The sequence below is a fragment of the Pongo pygmaeus genome, chromosome 15 (genome assembly GCF_028885625.2).
Source record: "Pongo pygmaeus isolate AG05252 chromosome 15, NHGRI_mPonPyg2-v2.0_pri, whole genome shotgun sequence".
Lineage (NCBI taxonomy): Eukaryota > Metazoa > Chordata > Mammalia > Primates > Hominidae > Pongo > Pongo pygmaeus.
In genome coordinates this window covers 16,981,708-17,002,684 of record NC_072388.2, presented here as the reverse complement: position 1 = coordinate 17,002,684, position 20,977 = coordinate 16,981,708, and the positions used below count along the sequence as shown (strand labels likewise).

Below are 20,977 nucleotides of genomic sequence, written 5' to 3'. Positions count from 1 at the left end.
ATGTATATTTATATTTACATATGTATATTTTACTTGTAATTCAATGAAGATAAGGCTTTGTATGTATGCTCTGTGTAAAATATGCTGTCTATATTCTCATGATAGTAAAGAATAGATTGAGTAATGGAATGTATTTGAATTTTACATATATCTTTCATTTAGTAGCAGAAATAAAATCTTAGCACTTGATTTAGTAAATTCCTCCATTTAAAATAAGATGTTACTTTAGCAGAAACAAAATTTATCTTAATGGGATGATAATTCACTAGTTTACCTCTGATGAGCATCAGCTAGTATTTAATGCATTGTGAAATTACACAGCATCAAAATAAAATATAATACAGTCAAACACAAAAATTATCTTATTAATTTAGACATAAGAAGTTAGGTTATAAAATCAAGGTATTTTTGGTGTTTGTTTTGTTTTTAGGATATTAGCATATACTACCAAACATGAACCATAGTAAAAGCTGTTCAGTAACACTTATCATTCCATTTTCAAATAACCTGAGTTTGTGTGTCAGGCTGAAAAGCTTTTAGATGAATGGTTTATGTTTCTGTATGTATCCAAATATTTGTATATCATGTAGACAGCCCAAGAAAATATGCACATATGTCAGCTATTGCATAGAATGGTAAAGAATACATTCTTAAAAGAAAGAAGAGAGTAAGACATATTCACTTAATGTTCCAAATAAGTCTCTAGTATCTCAAATGTACTATTTACCCATTACTTTCAAACATTATATCAGGGCCAGGCACTGTGGCTCATGCCTGTAATCTCAGCACTTTGGGAAATTGACGTGGGTGGATTACTTGAGGCCAGGAGTTCCAGGCCAGCCTGGCCAACATGGCAAACACCTGTCTTGACTAAAAAAACAAACAAACAAACAAAAAAAAAACTAGGCATGGTGGCACACCCCTGTAATACCAGTTATACTTGGGATGTTGAGGCACCAGAATCATTTGAACCTGGGAGGCAGGAGTTGCAGTGAGCTGAGATCATGCTACTGACTCCAGCCTGGGCAACAGAGCAATACTCTGTCTCAAAAAAACAAAACCAAAAACATTATAACAAGGTATGTGATTAATCTGAATTCAAAACATTTTAACATAAACTAAATTAAGATTATACAAAATTTTGCTTGTTATCTATTTGTTTTGAATTTACCAACAATTCAAATCTTGCTGAGAATATTTGCACTGTAAATATTTTTGTGATTATTGGTTATATTCAAATTCGCTCTCATTTTCAAAGCAACGTGTATGAACTTATTATTAAAATTGTACATAGCTTGAAATAATATGTTGAATATAATTGTCTTGGGATACATTTATATATAATAATTAAAAGCACATTACAACACTTGTACCTGATCTTAATATTACTTAACCTTAGAAATATAGAATAAATGATAGGAATAATATGGGAGACAAAAGACTGTGTGAAAAGCCACGTATTGTATATCTCTATTGTTTTTATTAAACTTTTTTTCCCACTGCACTTACAAATAAATTTGTCATGGACCATGGTAATTTTTATTGTAATCTTACTGTAGGTACATTCTGTTAGCAGGTTAAATAAAATACATGATCAAAGTCAAAAATATATGCAAGGAAAATATAGAAAATTTAAGTTATAAAAAGCTACTGCTGGTCGCCTGTGGCCGGCAGGCTGGCAACCCTAACACAGGCAGGGCTGTGAGTGCAGTCGCCCAGGTCTGCAGCAGCAGCAGGCCGAGGCCAGTGGAGATGACCCCGATGAGCCCACTTCAGGTCGGGGCTGAGTGTGGGTGCATGGTTCCCGGCAGCGTGTGACCCAGTCCTGGCCAGCCGCCACCCTCTGCATGTGTAATTTTCCGTGGGCCCCAGGGCCGCCAAGAGGCCTTCTGCCTGGGGCAGTATCAAGGCCGCAGAACTTTCCTCCAAAGCCACACCTCGACTGGAAGGGGCGAGTTCGAGGACCCTGTGAGTGGTAGCCATGGGCAGATGCAGAGCTGCCATTCTCACTTTGCAGTGCCTGTAGGACTTAGAGGGCCTGGAGCCTCGGTTCCCTGAACAGCACCCAGATCACCCTGTATCGGGGAACACAGTTCATTCCCCCCTTCCCTAACTCTGGAGTAAAATCTCGAGGCTGTCATCTGGGGAAGCCACCTTGTCCGTTCGGCCACGAAAACAGAAACTGTGCCATCGCTCCAGGAGACTCCAGCTAGATCCAGCTGTCACCTCAATAACCTGTTGAGTAGGCGGAAGTTGATAGCTGTGGGGGTCTTGTTTGCTGGCTCCTGGTCATACACCTTCTGGTCAGCGTGTGGCTGCTGTGCCTTCTATCTGCATTGCTAGTGGTGCTGGGAGGATGGCTGGGCTCTGGTGTCTCTGGAGTGGCTTCAAGTCCACTGCTCCTGGAAGGCTTCATCCCATTGGCCACCTGTCCTCTATGCTCTGAGGCAGAAAGACAGCTGGAACAGAAGATCAACCGCACCATCCAGATGTGATTATTTGAGATTTTGTATTATCCTGGTACCGTTCTGTGAGCCAGGAGCCAGCCTTTGCGGAGGAAATGGAGGCAGCCATGAAAGAGTTGGTCCAAGAGCTTCAGAGGAGGATGAGCATGATGGAACATCATGCTCTTGCCCAGAGTGTTCTGACTCTCTGTCGTTTTTCACCTGCAGAGCTGCATTCAGGCAAAGGAGGCCACTACAAGGAAGACTGGTCCAGTTGAGCCTTCCCACCTCTGGGAGGCTTACTGCCGGGCTACTGCCCCACACCCTACTGTGCACAGCCCCAATGCTGAAGTCACCTACACACGTGGTATTGTGAATTTGCTGCTTCAAGGGCTGGTGCTCAAGTCCCACTTGGAGACTCATACTGGATGCCATGTAGTGGTTGAACTCATCATATGCAGTGTAGTCTTACCACTGATCAGCTGGCTGTCAGATCCTGACTGGATCCACCTTGTACTCATCGGTATCTTTTCCAAGGCCAGAGATCCAGCACCCTGCCCAGCCAGTGCCCCTGAACAGACCTCAGTGCCCACATCTCTGCCACTGATTGCTGAGGTACAGCAGCTTCCGGAAGGGAGAGCTCCTTCTCCAGTAGCTTTTTTATTATTGATTCTATTTCACAGCTTGATGTTGGTCTAATCAGGGTTTGAATCTCTTCCAGGGATTCAATCTTGGGAGATTGTGTGTTTCCATGAATTTATCCATTTCTTCTAGATTTTCTAATTTGTGTGCATAGAGGTGCTTATAGTATTCTTTGAGTATCTTTTGTATTTCTGTGGGATCAGTTGCAACATCATTTTTGTTATTTCTGCTTGTACTCATTTAGGTCTTCTGCTTTTTTTCTATGTTAATCTAGTTAGCAATCTACCAGTTTTGTTTATTTTTATTTTGAAGGACCAATTATTGGTTTTATTTACCTTTTGTATGTATTTTTGCATCTCAATTTCATCGTTTCTCTCTATTTGTAGTTATATCTGTTATTCTGCTAGCTTTGAGCTTTGTTTTTTTTTTCTAGTTCCTTTACGTACAAAGTTGGATTATTAAATTCAGATTTTTCTAACTTCTTGATGAAGGTATTTAGTGCTATAATCTTTCCTCTTATTATTTTATTGACTTATTTATATAAAAAATATTTATTTCCTGCTTTAGCTTCGTTTCAGAGATTTTGGTTAGTTGTGTCCCTGTTTTAATTTCAAATAATTTTTTTGATTTTTGCCTAATTTCAGTGTGCACCCATGAGTTATTCAGGAGCAAGTTGTTTACTTTCCATGAATTTGTGTACTTTCGAGAGACCTTCTTGATGTTTATTTCTAATTTTATTGCACTGTGGTTCAAGAATATGCCTGGGATGATTTCAGTGTTTTTGAATGTTTTGAGATTTGCTTTCTGAGCAAGCATGTGGTTGATGTTACAATGTGTTCCATGTGCAGATGAGAATGAATATTCTATGTTTGTTGGGTGGAGTGTTCTATAGATGTTTATTAGGTCCAATTAGTCAAGTGTCAAATTTAAGTCCAGAATTTCTTTGTTAGTGTTCTGCCTTAATGATCTATCTAATACCATCAGTGGAGCATTGAAGTCTCCGAGTATTATTGTATGATTGTCTTAAGTCTTTTGGTAGACCAAGAAAAACTTGTTTTATGAGTCTGGGTGCTCCAATATTCAGTGTGTGTACACTTAGCATAAAGTCTTCTTGTTGAATTGAACCCTTTATCATTATGTAATGCCCTTCTTTGTCCTTGGTAATTGTTGCTGGCTTGTTTCATATGCTATAAGAATAGTGACCCCTACTATTTTTTGTTTGTTTTTTGTTTACATGACAAATCTTTCTGCATCCCTTTACTTTGACCCTGTGGGTTTCATTACATATGAGATTAGTCTCTTCAAGACAGCAGACAGTGGTGTCTTGCCTTTTTATCCAACTTACCACTCTATGCCTTTTAAGTAGGGCATTTAGATAACTTACATTTAAGATTAATATTGATATGTCAGATTTTGATCCTGTCATCATGTTGTTAGCTGGATGTTTTATAGACTTGACTGTGTAGTGCTTTATGGTGTCTATGGGCTATGTGCTTAAGTGTGTTTTTGTGGCAGCAGATGTTGGTCTTTTGTTCACGTGTTTAGAACTCCCTTAAGGACCTGTTGTAAGGCTAGCTAAGTTGAAATGTATTACCTTAGCATTTTATTTTCTGAGAAGGATTTTATTTTTCCTTCACTTACGAAGCTAAGTTTGGGTGGGATATGAAATTCTTGGTTGGAATTTATTTTCTTTAAGAATATTAAAAATAGGCCCCCAATTTTTTCTGGCTTATAAAGTTTCTGCTGAAAGGTCTGCTGCTAGCCTGATGGGGTTCCCTTCATACATAACCTGACCTTTCTTCCTAGATCCCTTTTCTTTTGCATTAACTGTGGTGAATCTGAAGATTATGTGCCTTGTACATCTTGTACAATAACTAGCCAGGGTTCTCTGTATTTCTTGGATTTGTATATCATCCTCTCTAGTAAGATTAGGAAGATTTTCATGGACTATATATTCGAATTTATTTTCCAAGTTGTTTATTCTCTGTCCTTCTCTCTCAGTAATGGTAATGAGTTGTAGATTTGGTCTCTTTATGTAATCTTTCTGAGAAGTTTTGTTCGCTTTTAAAATTGTTTTTTCTTTATTTTTGTCTCACAGTGTTAATTCAAAGAACCAGTCTTTGAGCTCAGAGATATTTTCCTTAGCTTGGTCTATTTTGCTGTTAATACTTCCAACTGTATTATGAAGTTCTTCTAGTGAATTTTTAACTCTAGAGTTTCACATTGGTTCTTTCTTAAAGTGGTTATTTTGTCTTCCAGCTCTTCTGTCATTTTACTGGATTCCATAGATTGGATTTCAAATTTGTCCTAAATCTCAATGAGCTTCCATGACATCCAGATCCTGAATTCTATGTCTGTCATTTCAGTAATTTCTTATGGGTTAGGAATCATTGCTGGGAAACACAAAATCTAACCTTGAGTGACCTTGAATATAAATGAGTTAAATGCTTCAATTAAAAGGCATAGAGTGGCAAGTCGGATAAAGAAGCAAGACCCAACTGTATTCTCTCTACAAAAGACCCATCTCACATGCAATGACATCCAGGGGCTCAAAATAAAGGGATGGAGAAAAAATAGACCAAACAAAAAGAAAATGGAAAAAAGCAAATGGTCTGATTCTAATTTCAGACAAAATAGACTATAAACCAATAACAATCGAAAAAGACAAAGAAGGGTATTACATGAAGGTAAAGGGTTAAACTCAACAAGAATACCTGACAATCCTAAGAATATATACGTCCAACACAGAAGTACCCAGACTTATAAAGGAAGTTCTTAGAGACCTTTGAAGAGACTTTAATAACCACACAATACTACTAGGAGACTTCAACACCCCACCGACAGTATTAGAGCATTGAGACAGAGAATGAACAAAGAGATTCAGGACGGAGCTCAACATTTGACAAAATGGTCCTAACAGACGTCTACAGTACTCGCCACCCAAAAACATTAGAATATACATTCTTCTCATCTGCACATGGCACATACTCTAAAATCAACCACACTATCAATCATAAAACAATTTTCAGCAAATTCAAAAAATCCAAAATCATACAAACCACACTTTCTCAGACTACAATGCAATAAACATTGAAATCAATACAATAAAATACATCAAAAGCATACGTGAAAATTAACCAACCTTCTCCTGAATGAATTTTGGGTAAACAACGAAATTCAGGCAGAAGTCAAGAAATTCTTTGAAACTAATGAGAACAAACATACTACATATCAAAATCCCTGGGGCACAGATAAAGCAGTATTAAGAGGAAAGTTTATATCACTTAAAAAAACTACATCAAAGATTGGAAAGATTTCAAATTAACATCCTAACATCACACCGAGAGGAACTAGAGAAACAAGAGCAAATCAGTCCCAAGGCTAGCAAGAGAAAGGAAATAACTGAAATCAGAGCCGAACTGAAAGAAATTGAGATGCAAAAACCCATACGAAAGATTAACAAATCCAGGTTTTGTTTCTTCAGAATAACACATCAGATTGACAGAGCACTAGCTAGACTAATAAAGCAAAAAAGAGAAGAGATAAAAATAAACACAGTCAGAAATGACAAAGGGAACATTACCACCAACCCCAAAGAAATATTTTTTAAAAACCCTCAGAGATTACTATGAACAACTCTATGCACACAAACTAGAAGAAATTAATTAATTATTGGAAACATACAACCTCCTAAGATTGAACTAGGAAAAAATTGAAACCCTGAACAGACTAGTAACAAGTTCCAAGATTGTGTTAGTAATAAAAAGCCTACCAACCAGAAAAAGCCCAGGATCACAGGAATTCACAGCTGAGTTCTACCAGATGCATAAAGAAGAGAGCTAGTACCTTTCCTCTGAAACTATTCTGAAAATTTGAGGAGGAAGGACTCCTCCCTAATTTATTCTATGAGGCCAACATCATTCTGATACCAAAACCTGGCAGAGATAAAACAAAAAAAGAAAACTAGCAAAAGAAAAAGAAAATACTAGCAAACTGAATCTAGCAGCATATTAAAACTCTAATCCACCACAATCAAGTAGGCTTTATCCCTGGAACACAAGGTTGGCTCAACATATGCAAATTAGTAAATGTGATTCACCACATCAGCAGAACTAAAAACAAAAACCGTCTAATCTTCAAAAAGGCTGACAAAAACAAGCAATGGGAAAAGCACTCCCTGTTCAATAAATGGTGCTGAGATAACTAGATAGCCATATGCAAAAAATGGAAACTGAACCCCTCCCTTATACCATATATGAAAATCAATCCAACATGGATTAAAGACTTAAATGTGAAACCCAAAACTATAAAAACCCTGGAAGATAACCTAGGAAATTCCATTCTCAGCATAACCCCTGACAAAGATTTCATGACAAAGATGACAAAAGCAAAAATTAATAAATGTGACCTAATTAACCTAAAAAGCTTCTGCACAGCAAAATAAACTATCAAGAGAGTAAACAGATAACCTATAGAATAGGATAAAATATTTGCAAAGGCAGGCCTGTAGTCCCAGCTACTCGGGACGCTGAGGCAGGAGAATTGCTTGAACCCAGGAGGCCACGGTTGCAGTGAGCCGAGGCCACACCACTGCCCTCCAGCCTGGTGACAGAGCGAGACTCCATCAAAAAAAAAAAAAAAAAAGTAGTCAAGGCTGGGCGCAGTAGCTCACGCCTGTAATCCCAGCACTTTGGGAAGCCAAGGCGGGTGGATCACCTGAGGTCAGGAGTTCGAGACCAGCTTGGCCAACATGGCAAAACCCCGTCTCTACTAAAAACACAAAAATTAGCCAGGCATGGTGGCAGGTGCCTGTAACCCCAGCTACTGGGGAGGCTGAAGCAGGCAAATCTCTTGAACCTAGGAGGTGGTTGCAGTGAGCCGAGATCACACCACTGCACTCCAGCCTGGGTGACAAGAGTGAAACTCCATCTCAAAAAATAAAAAATAAAATAAGACATACACTTGGCCAAGAAGCATATGAAAAAAATGCTGAACATCACTAATCATTAGAGAAATGCACATCAAAACCACAATGAGATACCATCTCACACCAGTCAGATGGGCTAGTATTAAAAAGTCAAAAAATAATAGATCTTGCTGGCGAGGTTGCAGAGAAAAGGGAATGCTTATGCATTGCTTGCGGGAATATAAATGGTTCAACAATTACGGAAAGCAGTGTGGCGATTTCACACAGTACTTAAAACCAAAGTAGCATTCAACCCAGCAATCCCATTATTGGGTATATACCCAAAGAAATATAAATCATTCTACCATAAAAACACATGCACAAGTATGTTCATCATAGCAATATTCACAATAGCAACGTCATGGCATCAACCTAGATGCCCATCGATGGTGAACTTGATAAAGAAAATGTGGTACAAATATACTAGGGAATACTATGCAGTCATAAAAAAGAATGGGATCATATCCTTTGCAGCAACATGCATGGAGCTGGAGGCTATTTTCCTGAGTGAACTAACATAGGAACAAAAAACTAAATACTACATGTTCTTACTTATAAATTGGAGAAAACGTTGAATACACATGAACACAAAGAAGGGAACAACAGATACTTGGGCATAGTTGAGATTGGATGGTGGGAAAAGGGTGAGGATCAGAAAACTGCCTATCAGGTACTATGCTTGTTACCTGGGTGATAAATCTGTTCACCAAACCCCAATGACAAGCAATTTACCGATATAACAAATCTGCACATGTATAACTGAACCTAAAAGTTAAAAAAAAATAAAATTAAAAAAGTAAATGTTATCCCAAAACAAGCAAACAAATAAGGAAATCAAATAAAAAAATATCATTGTTTGGGGTCTAGTGGACTCACTTGGAGGTAAGGGGAAACTGGCTTTTTGAATTGTCAGAGTTCTTGCACTGGTTCTTTCGCGTCCCTTTACCTGTCATGTAATTTGAGTATAGTCAGTTGGCTTTGTTTCTGAATGTTTCCAGATAGCCAAGGCTTTGTGCAGGGTCTTTATTTGTGGCTGGATTCTTGCCTTTGATTTCACTGGGGGATATTAGCAAAATATTTTTGGTGTTGTAGCAGTTTTGGCTGCAATCCAGTAGATGTCGCTTAAGAGTAATGCACAGTGGATAGGCTGTTGCTCGGACCTGTGATTCCCATGTACTTCCTCACATCTACAGCCTGGTCTCCGGTACAGCAGGGAAAGAAGTGACCACCTCACCAGGTCCGCTCCTGAGCCTTGGTGGAAGCCCCTCCGATCACTAGCACTGCACCATCATTTCTTTTGCTAGGTGTTCCAGGCTGCGGGGCTCCCTCGGGCAGAGGCCACCGCAGGGAGACAGGCCACACCTTTTCCAGGCTCCTCCTGCAGAGGGAGGCATGCCTCGCTCCCACAGCAGCCCAGGAACTCATGCGGTTACCCATCTCAGTGCTCTGAGAGTGCGGGTTTCTCTTCCCGCTCTAGCGTTGGACCTGGGGCGAGCTCGGGCTTTTTATTCCTTCCCCAGCTTGGGGGAGCAGGGGACGGGACCTTGGCGGTGTCAATGGCAGAGGGCTTGTCAGTTGTCTCTGGGAACTCCACCCCAGAGAAATTCAGAGCCGCTGCCAATCAGAATGATCAGCCCAGGATGAGACGTTTGTGCTGTGGGCCCAAGCCGAGGGCCCTCCCTGGTGAAGAGGAGAGAGATCCGGGGCTTGTTGGGGGGACTGTCTGGCCTCCTCTCCATAGTGCAGCTGTGGCATGCTGGATGTGCAAGCACAGCAAGCAGGCTCTTTGTTCCCTCCCTAGCCTGGGGGTGGCAGCAGTGGCAGAGGGCCTGTCAGCTGCCTCTGGCAACTCCACCCAGAGCTACTGCCAAGGGTAAGGATCCAGGGGTGGGGCGGCTGTGCTGTGGGCCCAAGCCGGGCCATGTCAGCTGAAGAGTAGCGGGGGTCAGGGGCTCGCAAGGAAGACAATCTGGCCGCCTCTCCCTAGGACAGCTGCAGTCAGGCTCTTTGTTCCCTACCTAGCCTGCGGGGAGCAAGGAAGGGTCTTACACTCAGCTGGTGATGGCACAGGGCCTGCCGGTTGTCTCTGGGAGCTCTACCCCAGAAAAACTCAGGGCCACAGCCAAATGAAACATCAGGTGGGGGTGGGGCAGTTGTGCTGGACCCCAGGTCGGGAGGCCCTGTCCAGTGAGGAGTAGCTGGGACAAGGACCCACATGGAAAATAATCTGGCCGCTTTTCCGTATGACAGCTGTTCGTATGACAGCTGCCTTGCTGAAGGTCTAGGATAGTTCCCGTGCTCTTTGATCCCTCCCCAGCCTGAGGGCAGCATGTGGGAGACCACAGTACCAGAAATCTCAGGCCTATTGGTTACCTCTGGGTGTTCCTTCCCAAAGAAATGGAGAGCCCTGACTGGCCTGAGTGCTCAGGTGGGAGTGGGGTGGCTGCGTGGGCGACCCAGGCTAGTGGGTTTTGCCTGGCTTGATGAAGCAAGCGGGGCCTGCAGTCAGTCTGCTCCTCAGCACTGTGGATGCAGCCCCTATTCTAGGCGCATGCAAGAGAGCTGACCTCCCTTGGTGGTGGGGCTATGGCAGCTGGCACCAAGGTGCTCAGGGCCCCAAGGCTCACGGGGCTTCAGGTGAGCCTAGCTGCAGCTCTGCCCAGACTCATTTAAGCAAATTTTTTATGTATTAAATAAATTTTTATCGTTTATATCAATTTTTAATAATTTTTATTTTAATTTTTATGCATGGATGCCCTCTTATACAATCTTGGAGTAGGGAGAAAATATTCAACTTACATACAAACCTTATAATCGTGCAGAAAATAATCTCCACATCTATTTGCCATAGAAATATTTTCAGCGTTTTTCTGCCTTTTGCCCATATAAACTTTTTTCATTTTTACATATCAAAATATGTAGAAGATATCAAGATTTAATATACCTTTTTATTTTCATTTTCTTTGTCAAACTTCAATGGCCTTTCTCACCTCCAAGATTGCAAACTTTTTATCCTATATTTTACCACCATTTTTGTTTGTTTTCTGAAGAAGCTGTCAACATATAGACAGGTTTGTTGAAGACTTTTGCCACTAGCATTACAGATTCTATCAAATATACTCATACAAAATTTAACTTAGAAAAAATAATTAGAGAGACAATAACATGAGAGGTGCTCTCTACAATTCTCTTCATGCCAGACCGTGGGTGATTGATGTGTTCCTTGAGCCAAGAGCTGGGAAAGTGGCTTCTTGCCCTCTCGGTCTCCTGGTTATTGCAGGGATAGGTCACTTAGCAGGTTAGTTTTACAATGTTTTTCTGGCAACAATTTCTATAATAGATGCCCAGCATAAATAATGGTCTTCTATACTTGAAAAATTTTATAAGTACCTAATTTCTCACATTAGACCCCACTATTAATACAGGAGTTATTAAGAAATTATTTTTAGGCAGCTAGAAAGGGTAAAATAGTCCTAAGAAAGGCTTTTCCTTTTAATAAAAAAGCAGCCCCAAACCATTTCTTTTCTAACAGAAAGCAGCCTGAAAAGCCATGCTGGAAGCATAGGTATGTAAATTACAGGCTTGCAGAAGTAAATGCAGGTGGCTAAGAGCCAGGTCCACTCAATATGACTGTTCCCGCTCACTTTCCTTTATTGCCACATGTGCAGATGTCATGGCACCAGCCAAGCAAAGCCACATGTGCAGGCATCATGGCGACAGCCAGATAGAAGCTGCATTTGCAGAATAAAAGATTAGGGTGGGAGGACCAGTCTTTTCATGGGTTGTGTGAATGACACACCTGGTCAAAGGAATCCCCTGGGCCCTATGCAAATCAGACAGTACCTCCTAGAACCTCCCAATATAACTGACTGCTTTCCCCACAAGTGGGGTTACTCCATTCAGAGCCCTTCTCCCTCTGTATGGGGAAGCTCTTCTCTTCCCTCTTGCCTAATAAACTTTCTGCTCCTTAACCCACTCTGTGTGTGAGTCCGTGTCATTAATCTGCACAACATGAGACAACGAACCGCAGGTATTTCCCCAGACAACGAAGCTGCTTCACTATGCTGAAAATAACTGGAATGACTTATGTAATCTGTAATACAATCTGTAGTACTAAATATCTAATAATGTCTAATAATCATCGTGAAGCTCTGAAGAAAAAATAAGTGAAATAATTTCATGACATTTTACCATGAAACAAATTGGCCGCCTTTCTTATCTCTCCACCAAATTTGGGGGGGGAATATATTTATTTATATATTGATTAAATATATATAAAATATATATTTATAAATATATAAAAATATGTTACTTATTTTATATGTATATGTAAATATACATATTTATAAAATATATAAAAACATTAAAATATATATAATTTTTAATATATTTATATAAAAGACTATAGTCTTTTTCACAACATACTTGCAACATACATTTGGTTTTTGATATTTTACAACTTATTAATCTCTGCCTAAAATCTTGCTGATGTTGCTCTAACCAATAGAGGAAAGCATTGTAGATGAACTGCTCCTTTGCTTAAAACATTAAAATGGGTTCTTACCACAATTAAAATATGAAAAATTCTTACCTCAGACTAAAAGACCCTTGCAGTCACATAAGACTTAACCCCTAAATTTCTCACACTTACTCATTATACTTCAACCACTCTGGGGTTTCCTTTATATTCTTTAAATTTAATAAGTTTATTCTCTCATTATGCGTAACTCTCCTCCATTGCCTACAATGGTACCTGGCAAATGGGAGGTACTCAGTGAAAAACAGGACTTGTTAAATGAATGATATGAATTCCAGCCAGAATTCCTCCTTCTCAGTTTCTTATTATAAAGTCCGCTTGACAGACTACATGTTGACTCAATAACCTCTTCATGGAAGTTTTCACTTCCTGGTTGCAAAGGGTATAAATCATAGGATTCATCAATGGAAAGATCACTGTGTGAAAGAAAGAAACCACCTTGTCAGCTGGTAAGACCCTGAAGGGGCGCGTGTAGATGAAGATAGCAGGTCCAAACATAAGAAGTATAATAATGACATGAGTGGTGCACGTGGACATGGCCTTGTTCCTCGCTTCAGAAGCTGCCCTACGAACATGGCAGAGGATGACTGCATAGGAAGCCAGAAGCCCCAGAAAGCACAGGAGTGTCATCAGGCCACTGTTGAAGACTATCAGAAGCTCCATCACAAACGTGTCGGTGCAAGCCAGCTTGATGACCTGTGGGACATCACAGAAGAAGTTGTCCAGCTGGTTTGGGCCACAAAAAGGCAAGCGGAGGATGAGGACCACCTGGATAATGGAGTGGACAAAACCCCCGAGCCACAGAGCCAACATCATTGCATAGCAGGCTCTAGGGTTCATGACAGTCGAATAGTGCAGAGGCCGGCAGATGGCGATGTAGCGGTCAAAGGCCATCACAACGAGGAGTAATCCCTCCCCTCCTCCAAGGAAGTGCAAGAAAAAGAGCTGAGTGATGCAGCCTTTGTAGGAGATTACCTTCTTCGCAGAGAGGAAGTCCACCAACATCCGGGGAGCCGCAATGACGGAGTAGGATGCATCCAGGAAGGCCAAGTTGCCCAGAAAGAAATAGAGGGGGGCTGTGAGGCCAGGGTCTGACTTTATGGTGAAAATGATGAGGAAATTTCCGGGGAGGATGATAAGGTAGAAAATTAAGATCAGCACAAAGACCAAGAGCTGAATATCTTGACACTGAGTCAGACCAAGGAGGATAAATTCTGTCACTACTGTGTTGTTTGCTATCTTCATTTCTTCTGCCTGTAGAATATCAATAAAAGAGTTTATTTTCAGGCGTTACTTCTAGATTATAGTTCTTGAACTAAACACAAGGTATGCCACATTTATATCATTCTATCTATCTCAGCAACCTAAGAAGTCACTTCTACTGTTTATGCTTCCTCATGATGGCCAGCTCCCGGGTCCTGAAGCCACAGTCTTCCTTCTGTTTCAGTCCTGTGCTTCTGTTTCAGTGCTCACTCATGTGAGACTTGGATGCTTCTGCTCTGAATTTGGTCCTGATTTGTATGAGGCATATGAAAACTTTTCTGACTGAGAAAAAACTTAACCCTAGTTATTGAGGTCTTCATGTTTTACTTTGAATGGAAGATGAGCTGGGATTGAGAGCAAAGAAGAATGACAGAGCTTTTCAAGGGGACAGAAATGTTCCATTTTTAATTATAATGGCTATTATGTACCTATTTTTGTCAAAACTTATTGAGTATTGAACCATACAGCAATTAGTACAATTTGTTTTATATAAATGCTACCTTAGGAATGTTTATCTGAAAACTTTTATAAAGGCAACTGTACTTACCAGAAGTAATTCCCTTTTCTCTCTAGAATATCAACCAAATGAACTCGTCTAAATAAAAAGACTCTTGGTCACTCTGGAGAAAACAAGATCTGAGGCTTCTCTGTACAGTGGCCTCCAAATTGAGACTGTGCTCACGCTTGGGGATGTGCATGATAATTTATTGCTATGAAAGCAATAATAGGAGAATTTCTACAATTACATTATTGTATCCTATTCTTTGAAGTTTCATTTTTGAACATTTTACAGTTTATATAGAATCATGGTATAATTAAATATGAAATGCATAAAGAAGATACATATGTTTTTGATGCATGCTCAAAAAATGGTTTGTGGTTGAAGTAAAAAAAAATTAAAAGCTAAAGATCTTGAGCTAGAACAAAACACTACAATGTGATACAGAAAAATATTTCATATGCTTCTGTTACATGGCACATTTGTTTTAAAATAATGTGGAATATGAAGTGCAGAGTAGAGGGAAAGAGGTTCATTAACTAACTGAATGAGGAGACAGTGTGTAAGAGGAGAGGGAAAGAAACAAAAACAATGAAGTCCAAAATTAAGAAATCAAAGAAAATATTTATAATGGCACATCTATTTGAAACATCAAAAGATATGCTTTTTAAAATATATCTAACCCTAATGTATTAATTAATAGCAGAGGTTTTCAGGTATGGTCAAAATTGGGAATTATGAAAGAAGTACTTAGGCCAGGCACTGTGGCTCACACCTGTAATCCCACCCTTTTGGGAGGCCAAGGCAGGTGGGTCACTTGAGGCCAAGAGTTCGAGACCAGCTTGGGGAAACTCTGTCTCTACTAAAAATATAAAAATTAGCTAGGTGTGGTGGCAGGAGCCTGTAGTCCCAGACACTTCACAGGCTGAAGCATGAGAGTCGCTTGAATCCGGGAGGTGGCAGTTGCAGTGAGCCCATATCGCACCACTGCACTCCAGCCTGGGTGACAGAGCAAGACTCTGTCTCAAAAAAAAAGTATCTTACATCACATGTATGTACATCACATAGACACACATAAATACACACAAACACATGTATTGTATCCTAACCAAAACAGAAGCATAAAATTTTACATATGATACTCTTCTTCTTTTCTTATTTCTTTTTTTTTTTTGGCACTTGGCCATTTATTGACCTTCATATTTATCAGTCTTTCTGTGCATATAAAACCTGCTAATAGAAAAGTCAGGAATCGCTCTCTGCTTACTCTTAAGTTGTGTGCATCTTGCACGTTATTATGCAGTTTGTTATTTCACACTTTCAAAATTTGAGGATGTATTTGGGTCATAGGAGCAACTTTTAAGTATCTCTGAGATTGGGAATTATAGGTTCTTGCACTGTACCTTGCATTTTATTCCCTGTCATCCACTTCTGCTCTCCCATTGACTGTAGTATCTGGAACCTGCTACCATCAAATATCTTTGATTCACTGTGTTCCCTTTGTGTACTTCCCTCTCAGATCTTTTGTTATACCGATAGTGCTCACATCATGCTCATTATGGATCCAGAGACCAAATATAAGTATTCATAAGATGGACATTCATAAGATGGACATTTCTGGCACTTGGCCACTTATTGACCTTAATATTTATCATTCCTTCTGTGCATGTAAAACCTGCTAATAGAAAAGTCAGGAATCCATCTCTGCTTACTCTTAAGCTGTGTGCATCTTGCATGTTATTATACAGTTGTTTATTTCACACTCTTCCAAAAACTGAGGATGTATTTGGGTCATAGGAGAAACTTTCAAGTATCTCTGAGATTGGGAGTTTCAGGTTCTTGCACTGTACCTTGCATTTTATTCTCTATCATCCACTTCTGTTCTCCTACTGACTCTGTAACATCTGGAACCCATTACTACCAAATATCTTTGATTCACTGTGTTCCCTTTGTGTACTTCCCTCTAAGCTCTTTTGTTATACCAACAGTGCTCACATCATGCTCATTATGGATCCAGAGACCAAATATATATATTCATAAGGTGGACATTCCTCTAGGTAAAATGAATTAAGTCCTAGCAAAATAAAAGCACAGAAATTCCTGCAAAGACAAGCTTGGTCTTGTCTATATTAGAAGAACATAAATATATTAGAAGGATCACTGTCAGTGGAAGCTGAAATAGAAATCTGAATGACTGCCATTTTCTCTATCCTATATTTCAATTTCAACAGAAACAAACTTTCATCTGTTCCTGACAATGCTGGAGCAGCACAGAAGAGGAAAGAGTAATGGGTGGGGGCACACATGCATTCCAGCTAAAGGCTGCCCTGTACACTGCCCTGTACTCATGCTTAGAGTCTAGGCTCTTGTTAGAAAATTCATGGAGCAGGTCTTTGGGGACTTGATTCCCATCCACAGGCACTAATTCACTCATTTTTCTTTATACTTCCTCATACCTCCTTTTAAAATATTTATTTTGTGGCCTTCCACTCCCATCTCACTAAATATTTCTACACTTCATTTTTTAAGATACACTTTTACTTAAGTTGATTCCTTTTTCTCTATTTTTATCTTCTCGCTTTTTCTCTCTCATATTTGTTCTCTAATTATTCCCCTTACTTTCCTCTTATCTCTCTTCTATTTTTCTCCTTTGTTGCTTTTATTTCTCAATGTTCTTGCAGTTTCCAATATTTCTCCACTCTCTCTTCTTGTCTCCTCTATTTACTTCTCCTTTATTAGATCTCATATTTGCCTTCCCATTAATTCTGAGAAGCATCACTATTGTTTTATTTTGAAACAATAGTAAGGACAGCACATGAAGTTTCTTCACTCCAATTTTTCTAAGAGTTAAAAATAACTAACCCACCTTTCAGTACTAAATTACTTTCCTTGAATAGTATCCTCCTTAAAATATACTCTGTAAATACTTTTAAATTATTTCCCATTACCTCAAATATTTTGTCTGTTTATAACTGATCTTAATAAAAGTGGCACTATTCACCTTTATGCTTGCAAGAAATTTCTCATTAATCCACCCTACCAGCAAAAACACATTTTATAAATGTTCCCAAAATAAGAATAAGAATGTGATGCCTATTAATATGTGCTATCTAGTTTGTTACCCATAACCTATATAATCACTAATTTTTTGTGTGTTCTGAGAAATGTGGATAAAGTTAAAGAGTATCATGAAATCATTAACTGATACCAATGTTTATAATGCCATGATTTCTAGGCAAAGTAATGGATGTCATTTAAAAAGCCCTCATTTGGGCATCGGTCTATCTGGTTTTAAATTCTTCATTCTGCAATTTTTTTAACCCTGAGATCTTGGGAAGGTCATCTCCCTAGCCTGAGTTATTTTATCTCACTGCGTTGATTTATGAATATAATAAGATGAGAATGATAGCAATAATTAGCATATTGAAGTCCAACTAAACCAAAAATAAACAAGGAAAAAATGTAGATATTAAGAGGGCCTTTACTTTCTAACAAGTAAATATATAATATAGATCCTCTGTCACTGCCTTTGAAATGAGTTACTAGGGTAATGGTAGCTATGTAAATTTAAGAGATTACAAGAAAAGAATTTATGGAGGCTTCACTTCAGCCAGATTGGTATATGGTAAGACTATTTGTAGAAGAACCTCTCATCCCAGCAGGTGTGGGAACTAGACAGAGCTAGTCTCCTGCAAAATCATGAAGTTGGTGAAGATTTTCTCTGCACTCTGGCATTTTTGCATTGGATATGATTTCTGTTCCTGCATGTCTTTCAGTTAACAGATATAGGTTTAGGACCAAGTATAAACATTCCCTAGGCAATGTTAATAAAGGCTTTATATATTCCTAATAAATTAATTCTAAATATTAGGAGAAACTGAAGCTATATTATTAAGAACAGGTAAAAGGTGCCACTGTGTTATTGAATTCAGATTCAACATATTAATCTATTTCTGTTATAATTTTGATCTTTGCATTTCAAGGCAGCAGATGTCCCACCTGAGGTGTTACAATATCTGTTTCCATTTCTTCCTTCTTTATGTTCCTTATAAGTACAGAGAATGGCAAAAACATTTACCTCTCTAGTAATCTAATGTTCTTCTCAGACAGCAGATATAACCTCCTTCTAATAGAAGGAACAATAACTGATTTTTCCTGATTTCATTCTTAAATATCTCTTCTCAAAGAGGAATATCTTACACTTTGAAATATGCAATCAATTTGTGATGCAATGGAGAATAATACACTTTGGGAATTTGAAGGCTAAAAAAGCTGCAAAACACTTTCAATGGGAATTGTGGAAATGCCAACAAAATATAGTCAGAGAATGAGATTAGAAACATGTTATATATAAATAGTGAAGTATATATGATTTAAAAGTCACTATGTCACTTCTAAGTTTTAAAATCAACATTCTATCAGTGACAGAGATTACAGAATAGCCAACATGTTTATTAGGTCCATGTGGGCAGAAAGCCGAAAGAGGTTATTTTATTTCTTATGTTACTATTTTTTTTTAAAAGTATATAATAGGAAATCATTGATAGATCAAGAAAGGAAGTAATGTGGTCAGGTAAGTAGTACGTTAAATTCAGTATCTTTCTGGTGACAAAGAAACAGTCAAAGAAAAATAAACGATGTTCACAAAGACTCTTTGGCATAATCCTTCTTGGAGAGGAGAACTGCATGTTGAAGGACTAATTCCTCACAAAGAGATGTATTCTTAAATACATCTTATTGTGGTCTTGGCATTTGTTGTTTTCATTTTAGGAATAAATGTTTCCTATGTTCCACTAAAGCAATGACAACTATGTTTTTTAAGCTAAATATTACTAAACAGAAGAAAAGTAATTAATAATCCTAGAGTAGAACACAATATAATTACATTTCAGTAGATTTATTTTTATTTCAAAAGATTTTTTATTCTAAAAATTAAAATACTAAACAATTTTTCAACAAACATAATGCATAATCAAAAATATTTTGTTCTAATTTATGTCCAATTCAGAAAATAATAAGTGGGAAAAATGGAACATGGGGAAAAAAGAAAAAGGGAGAAAGAGATACACAAAATCATAAAGGTAAAAAAAAAAATGGGCGGGAGGAATGCAAGAACAGGAACATATGCAAAGACAGTAATGGAATAACAGGAAATAAAAAAAGACAGAGAGGCACAAAAATGCATATTTTGCAAAACTATATACCAAATAAACTAATAAATGCAGTGTTTACTTTCTTAAAAGAAACAGAAAACAAGTGATATAAGTAAAGAAACACATGGAAAAACATTCCCGTCTTTGAGTATATTACAGTCTTTCTTGCTACCGAAGACTTTTTGAAATATGATTTTTTCATAATTATAGACATAATTAGGGACTTTGCTTCCTAATGTTTTCCACAATACTTAAAATGCAGATAGTCTGATGATCTAAATTAATCCTTAGAATGAAGGCTTGTTATTCCTGCTAGGAAAGATTTGTCTCCCTAGACTATCTTAGAAGCTAAAACCATGAACCAGGCTGTATTGTAGTGTCTACAATGCAGCACCGAACAAGACAGAAAATATCCCTGTTCCTGGGGATTTTACATCCTAAAGCATGGAAACAGACAACGAACAAACATACCAGAGAGAAAACAACTGATTGTAATGAGTGCTATGATAAAAATATAAGAGATAGCAGAATAGACTACTATTCCAAGTGAGCTGGCCAGAGAAGGCCTTTCTGACAAGGTGACAACATTTCAGTTAAGATCTGAATGACAGAACTACACCGTCTCTGGGAAGATCTGAAGATAGATTTGTTGAAAGCTCATGAAGGGAGAGACTGGTGCATTGAGAAGCAGAAAGGAGGCTAGCGTGGCAAGACAGTAGTGAGCAAATGGAAAAAATTGTTAGGGAAGATAGAGAGGTAGAGCTGATATAGGCCAAATGGCAATCGGTCAACATACTATGTGTGCGAGGTAACAGGCAGAGGAGTGTTCCTATCTGATTTACATGTTTAAAATGTTGCGCTGGCTACTGAGTGAAAAACGGGCTATAGAATGCAAGAAGTGGAGGCAAGGGGAACAGTAGGGAGCATTTGAAGTACTATTAATATAAATAAGAGATGATGGTAGGTTAGGATAAGAGGTAAAAAAGAAGACAGAAGAAAGAATTTATACCAAAGATAAACTTTGGAGAGATGATGAATGGGACTTATTGAAGGACTGCATATGAGAGGTATGGAAGCAAGAGTAACTCAGAAATTTTAATGGCATAACCATAAGGTTGGAAATTAGGCAGTGTGCTTTAAACATACTTGACTTTAAAAATGTATTTAATTTTTGAATACCTAACATATTCACATTTTTAAATAAAAAATAATACATACAGTGAGAAATTTCCTTCTTATATCTGTCCCTTACCTGCCCATTTCACCCCATACCTCAAAATTGGAAGCTAATATTAATTTTTGTATCCTTCAAGAAATTTATGTGTATTTACAAGCAAGCATGAAAATAAATTCTTGGTTGTATTTCTTAGAATATAATGTATATACATTAAAATACACATATTTAAGTGTTCAACTTGGTAACTTCTGTTAAATAGATGCACTTTAGAAACTAGTATTCCAAACAAGATGAAG

General features: G+C 38.5%; 1 protein-coding gene across 10 annotated transcripts in view; it reads right to left on the bottom strand.

Annotated features, from left to right (window-relative positions):
• Nucleotides 1-12,728: 12,728 nt before the first annotated feature.
• The window catches only part of LOC129012641 (olfactory receptor 4N4C-like), a 136,436-nt gene continuing 128,187 nt past the window's right edge, over nt 12,729-20,977 (bottom strand). For all 10 annotated transcript variants that reach the window (XM_063651337.1, XM_063651332.1, XM_063651331.1 and 7 more), the window contains one exon: nt 12,729-13,843. In XM_063651337.1, coding sequence (XP_063507407.1) covers nt 12,884-13,834 — 951 coding nt within the window. In that variant the 5' untranslated portion in view covers nt 13,835-13,843 and the 3' untranslated portion in view covers nt 12,729-12,883. The remainder of the gene's footprint in view (nt 13,844-20,977) is intronic.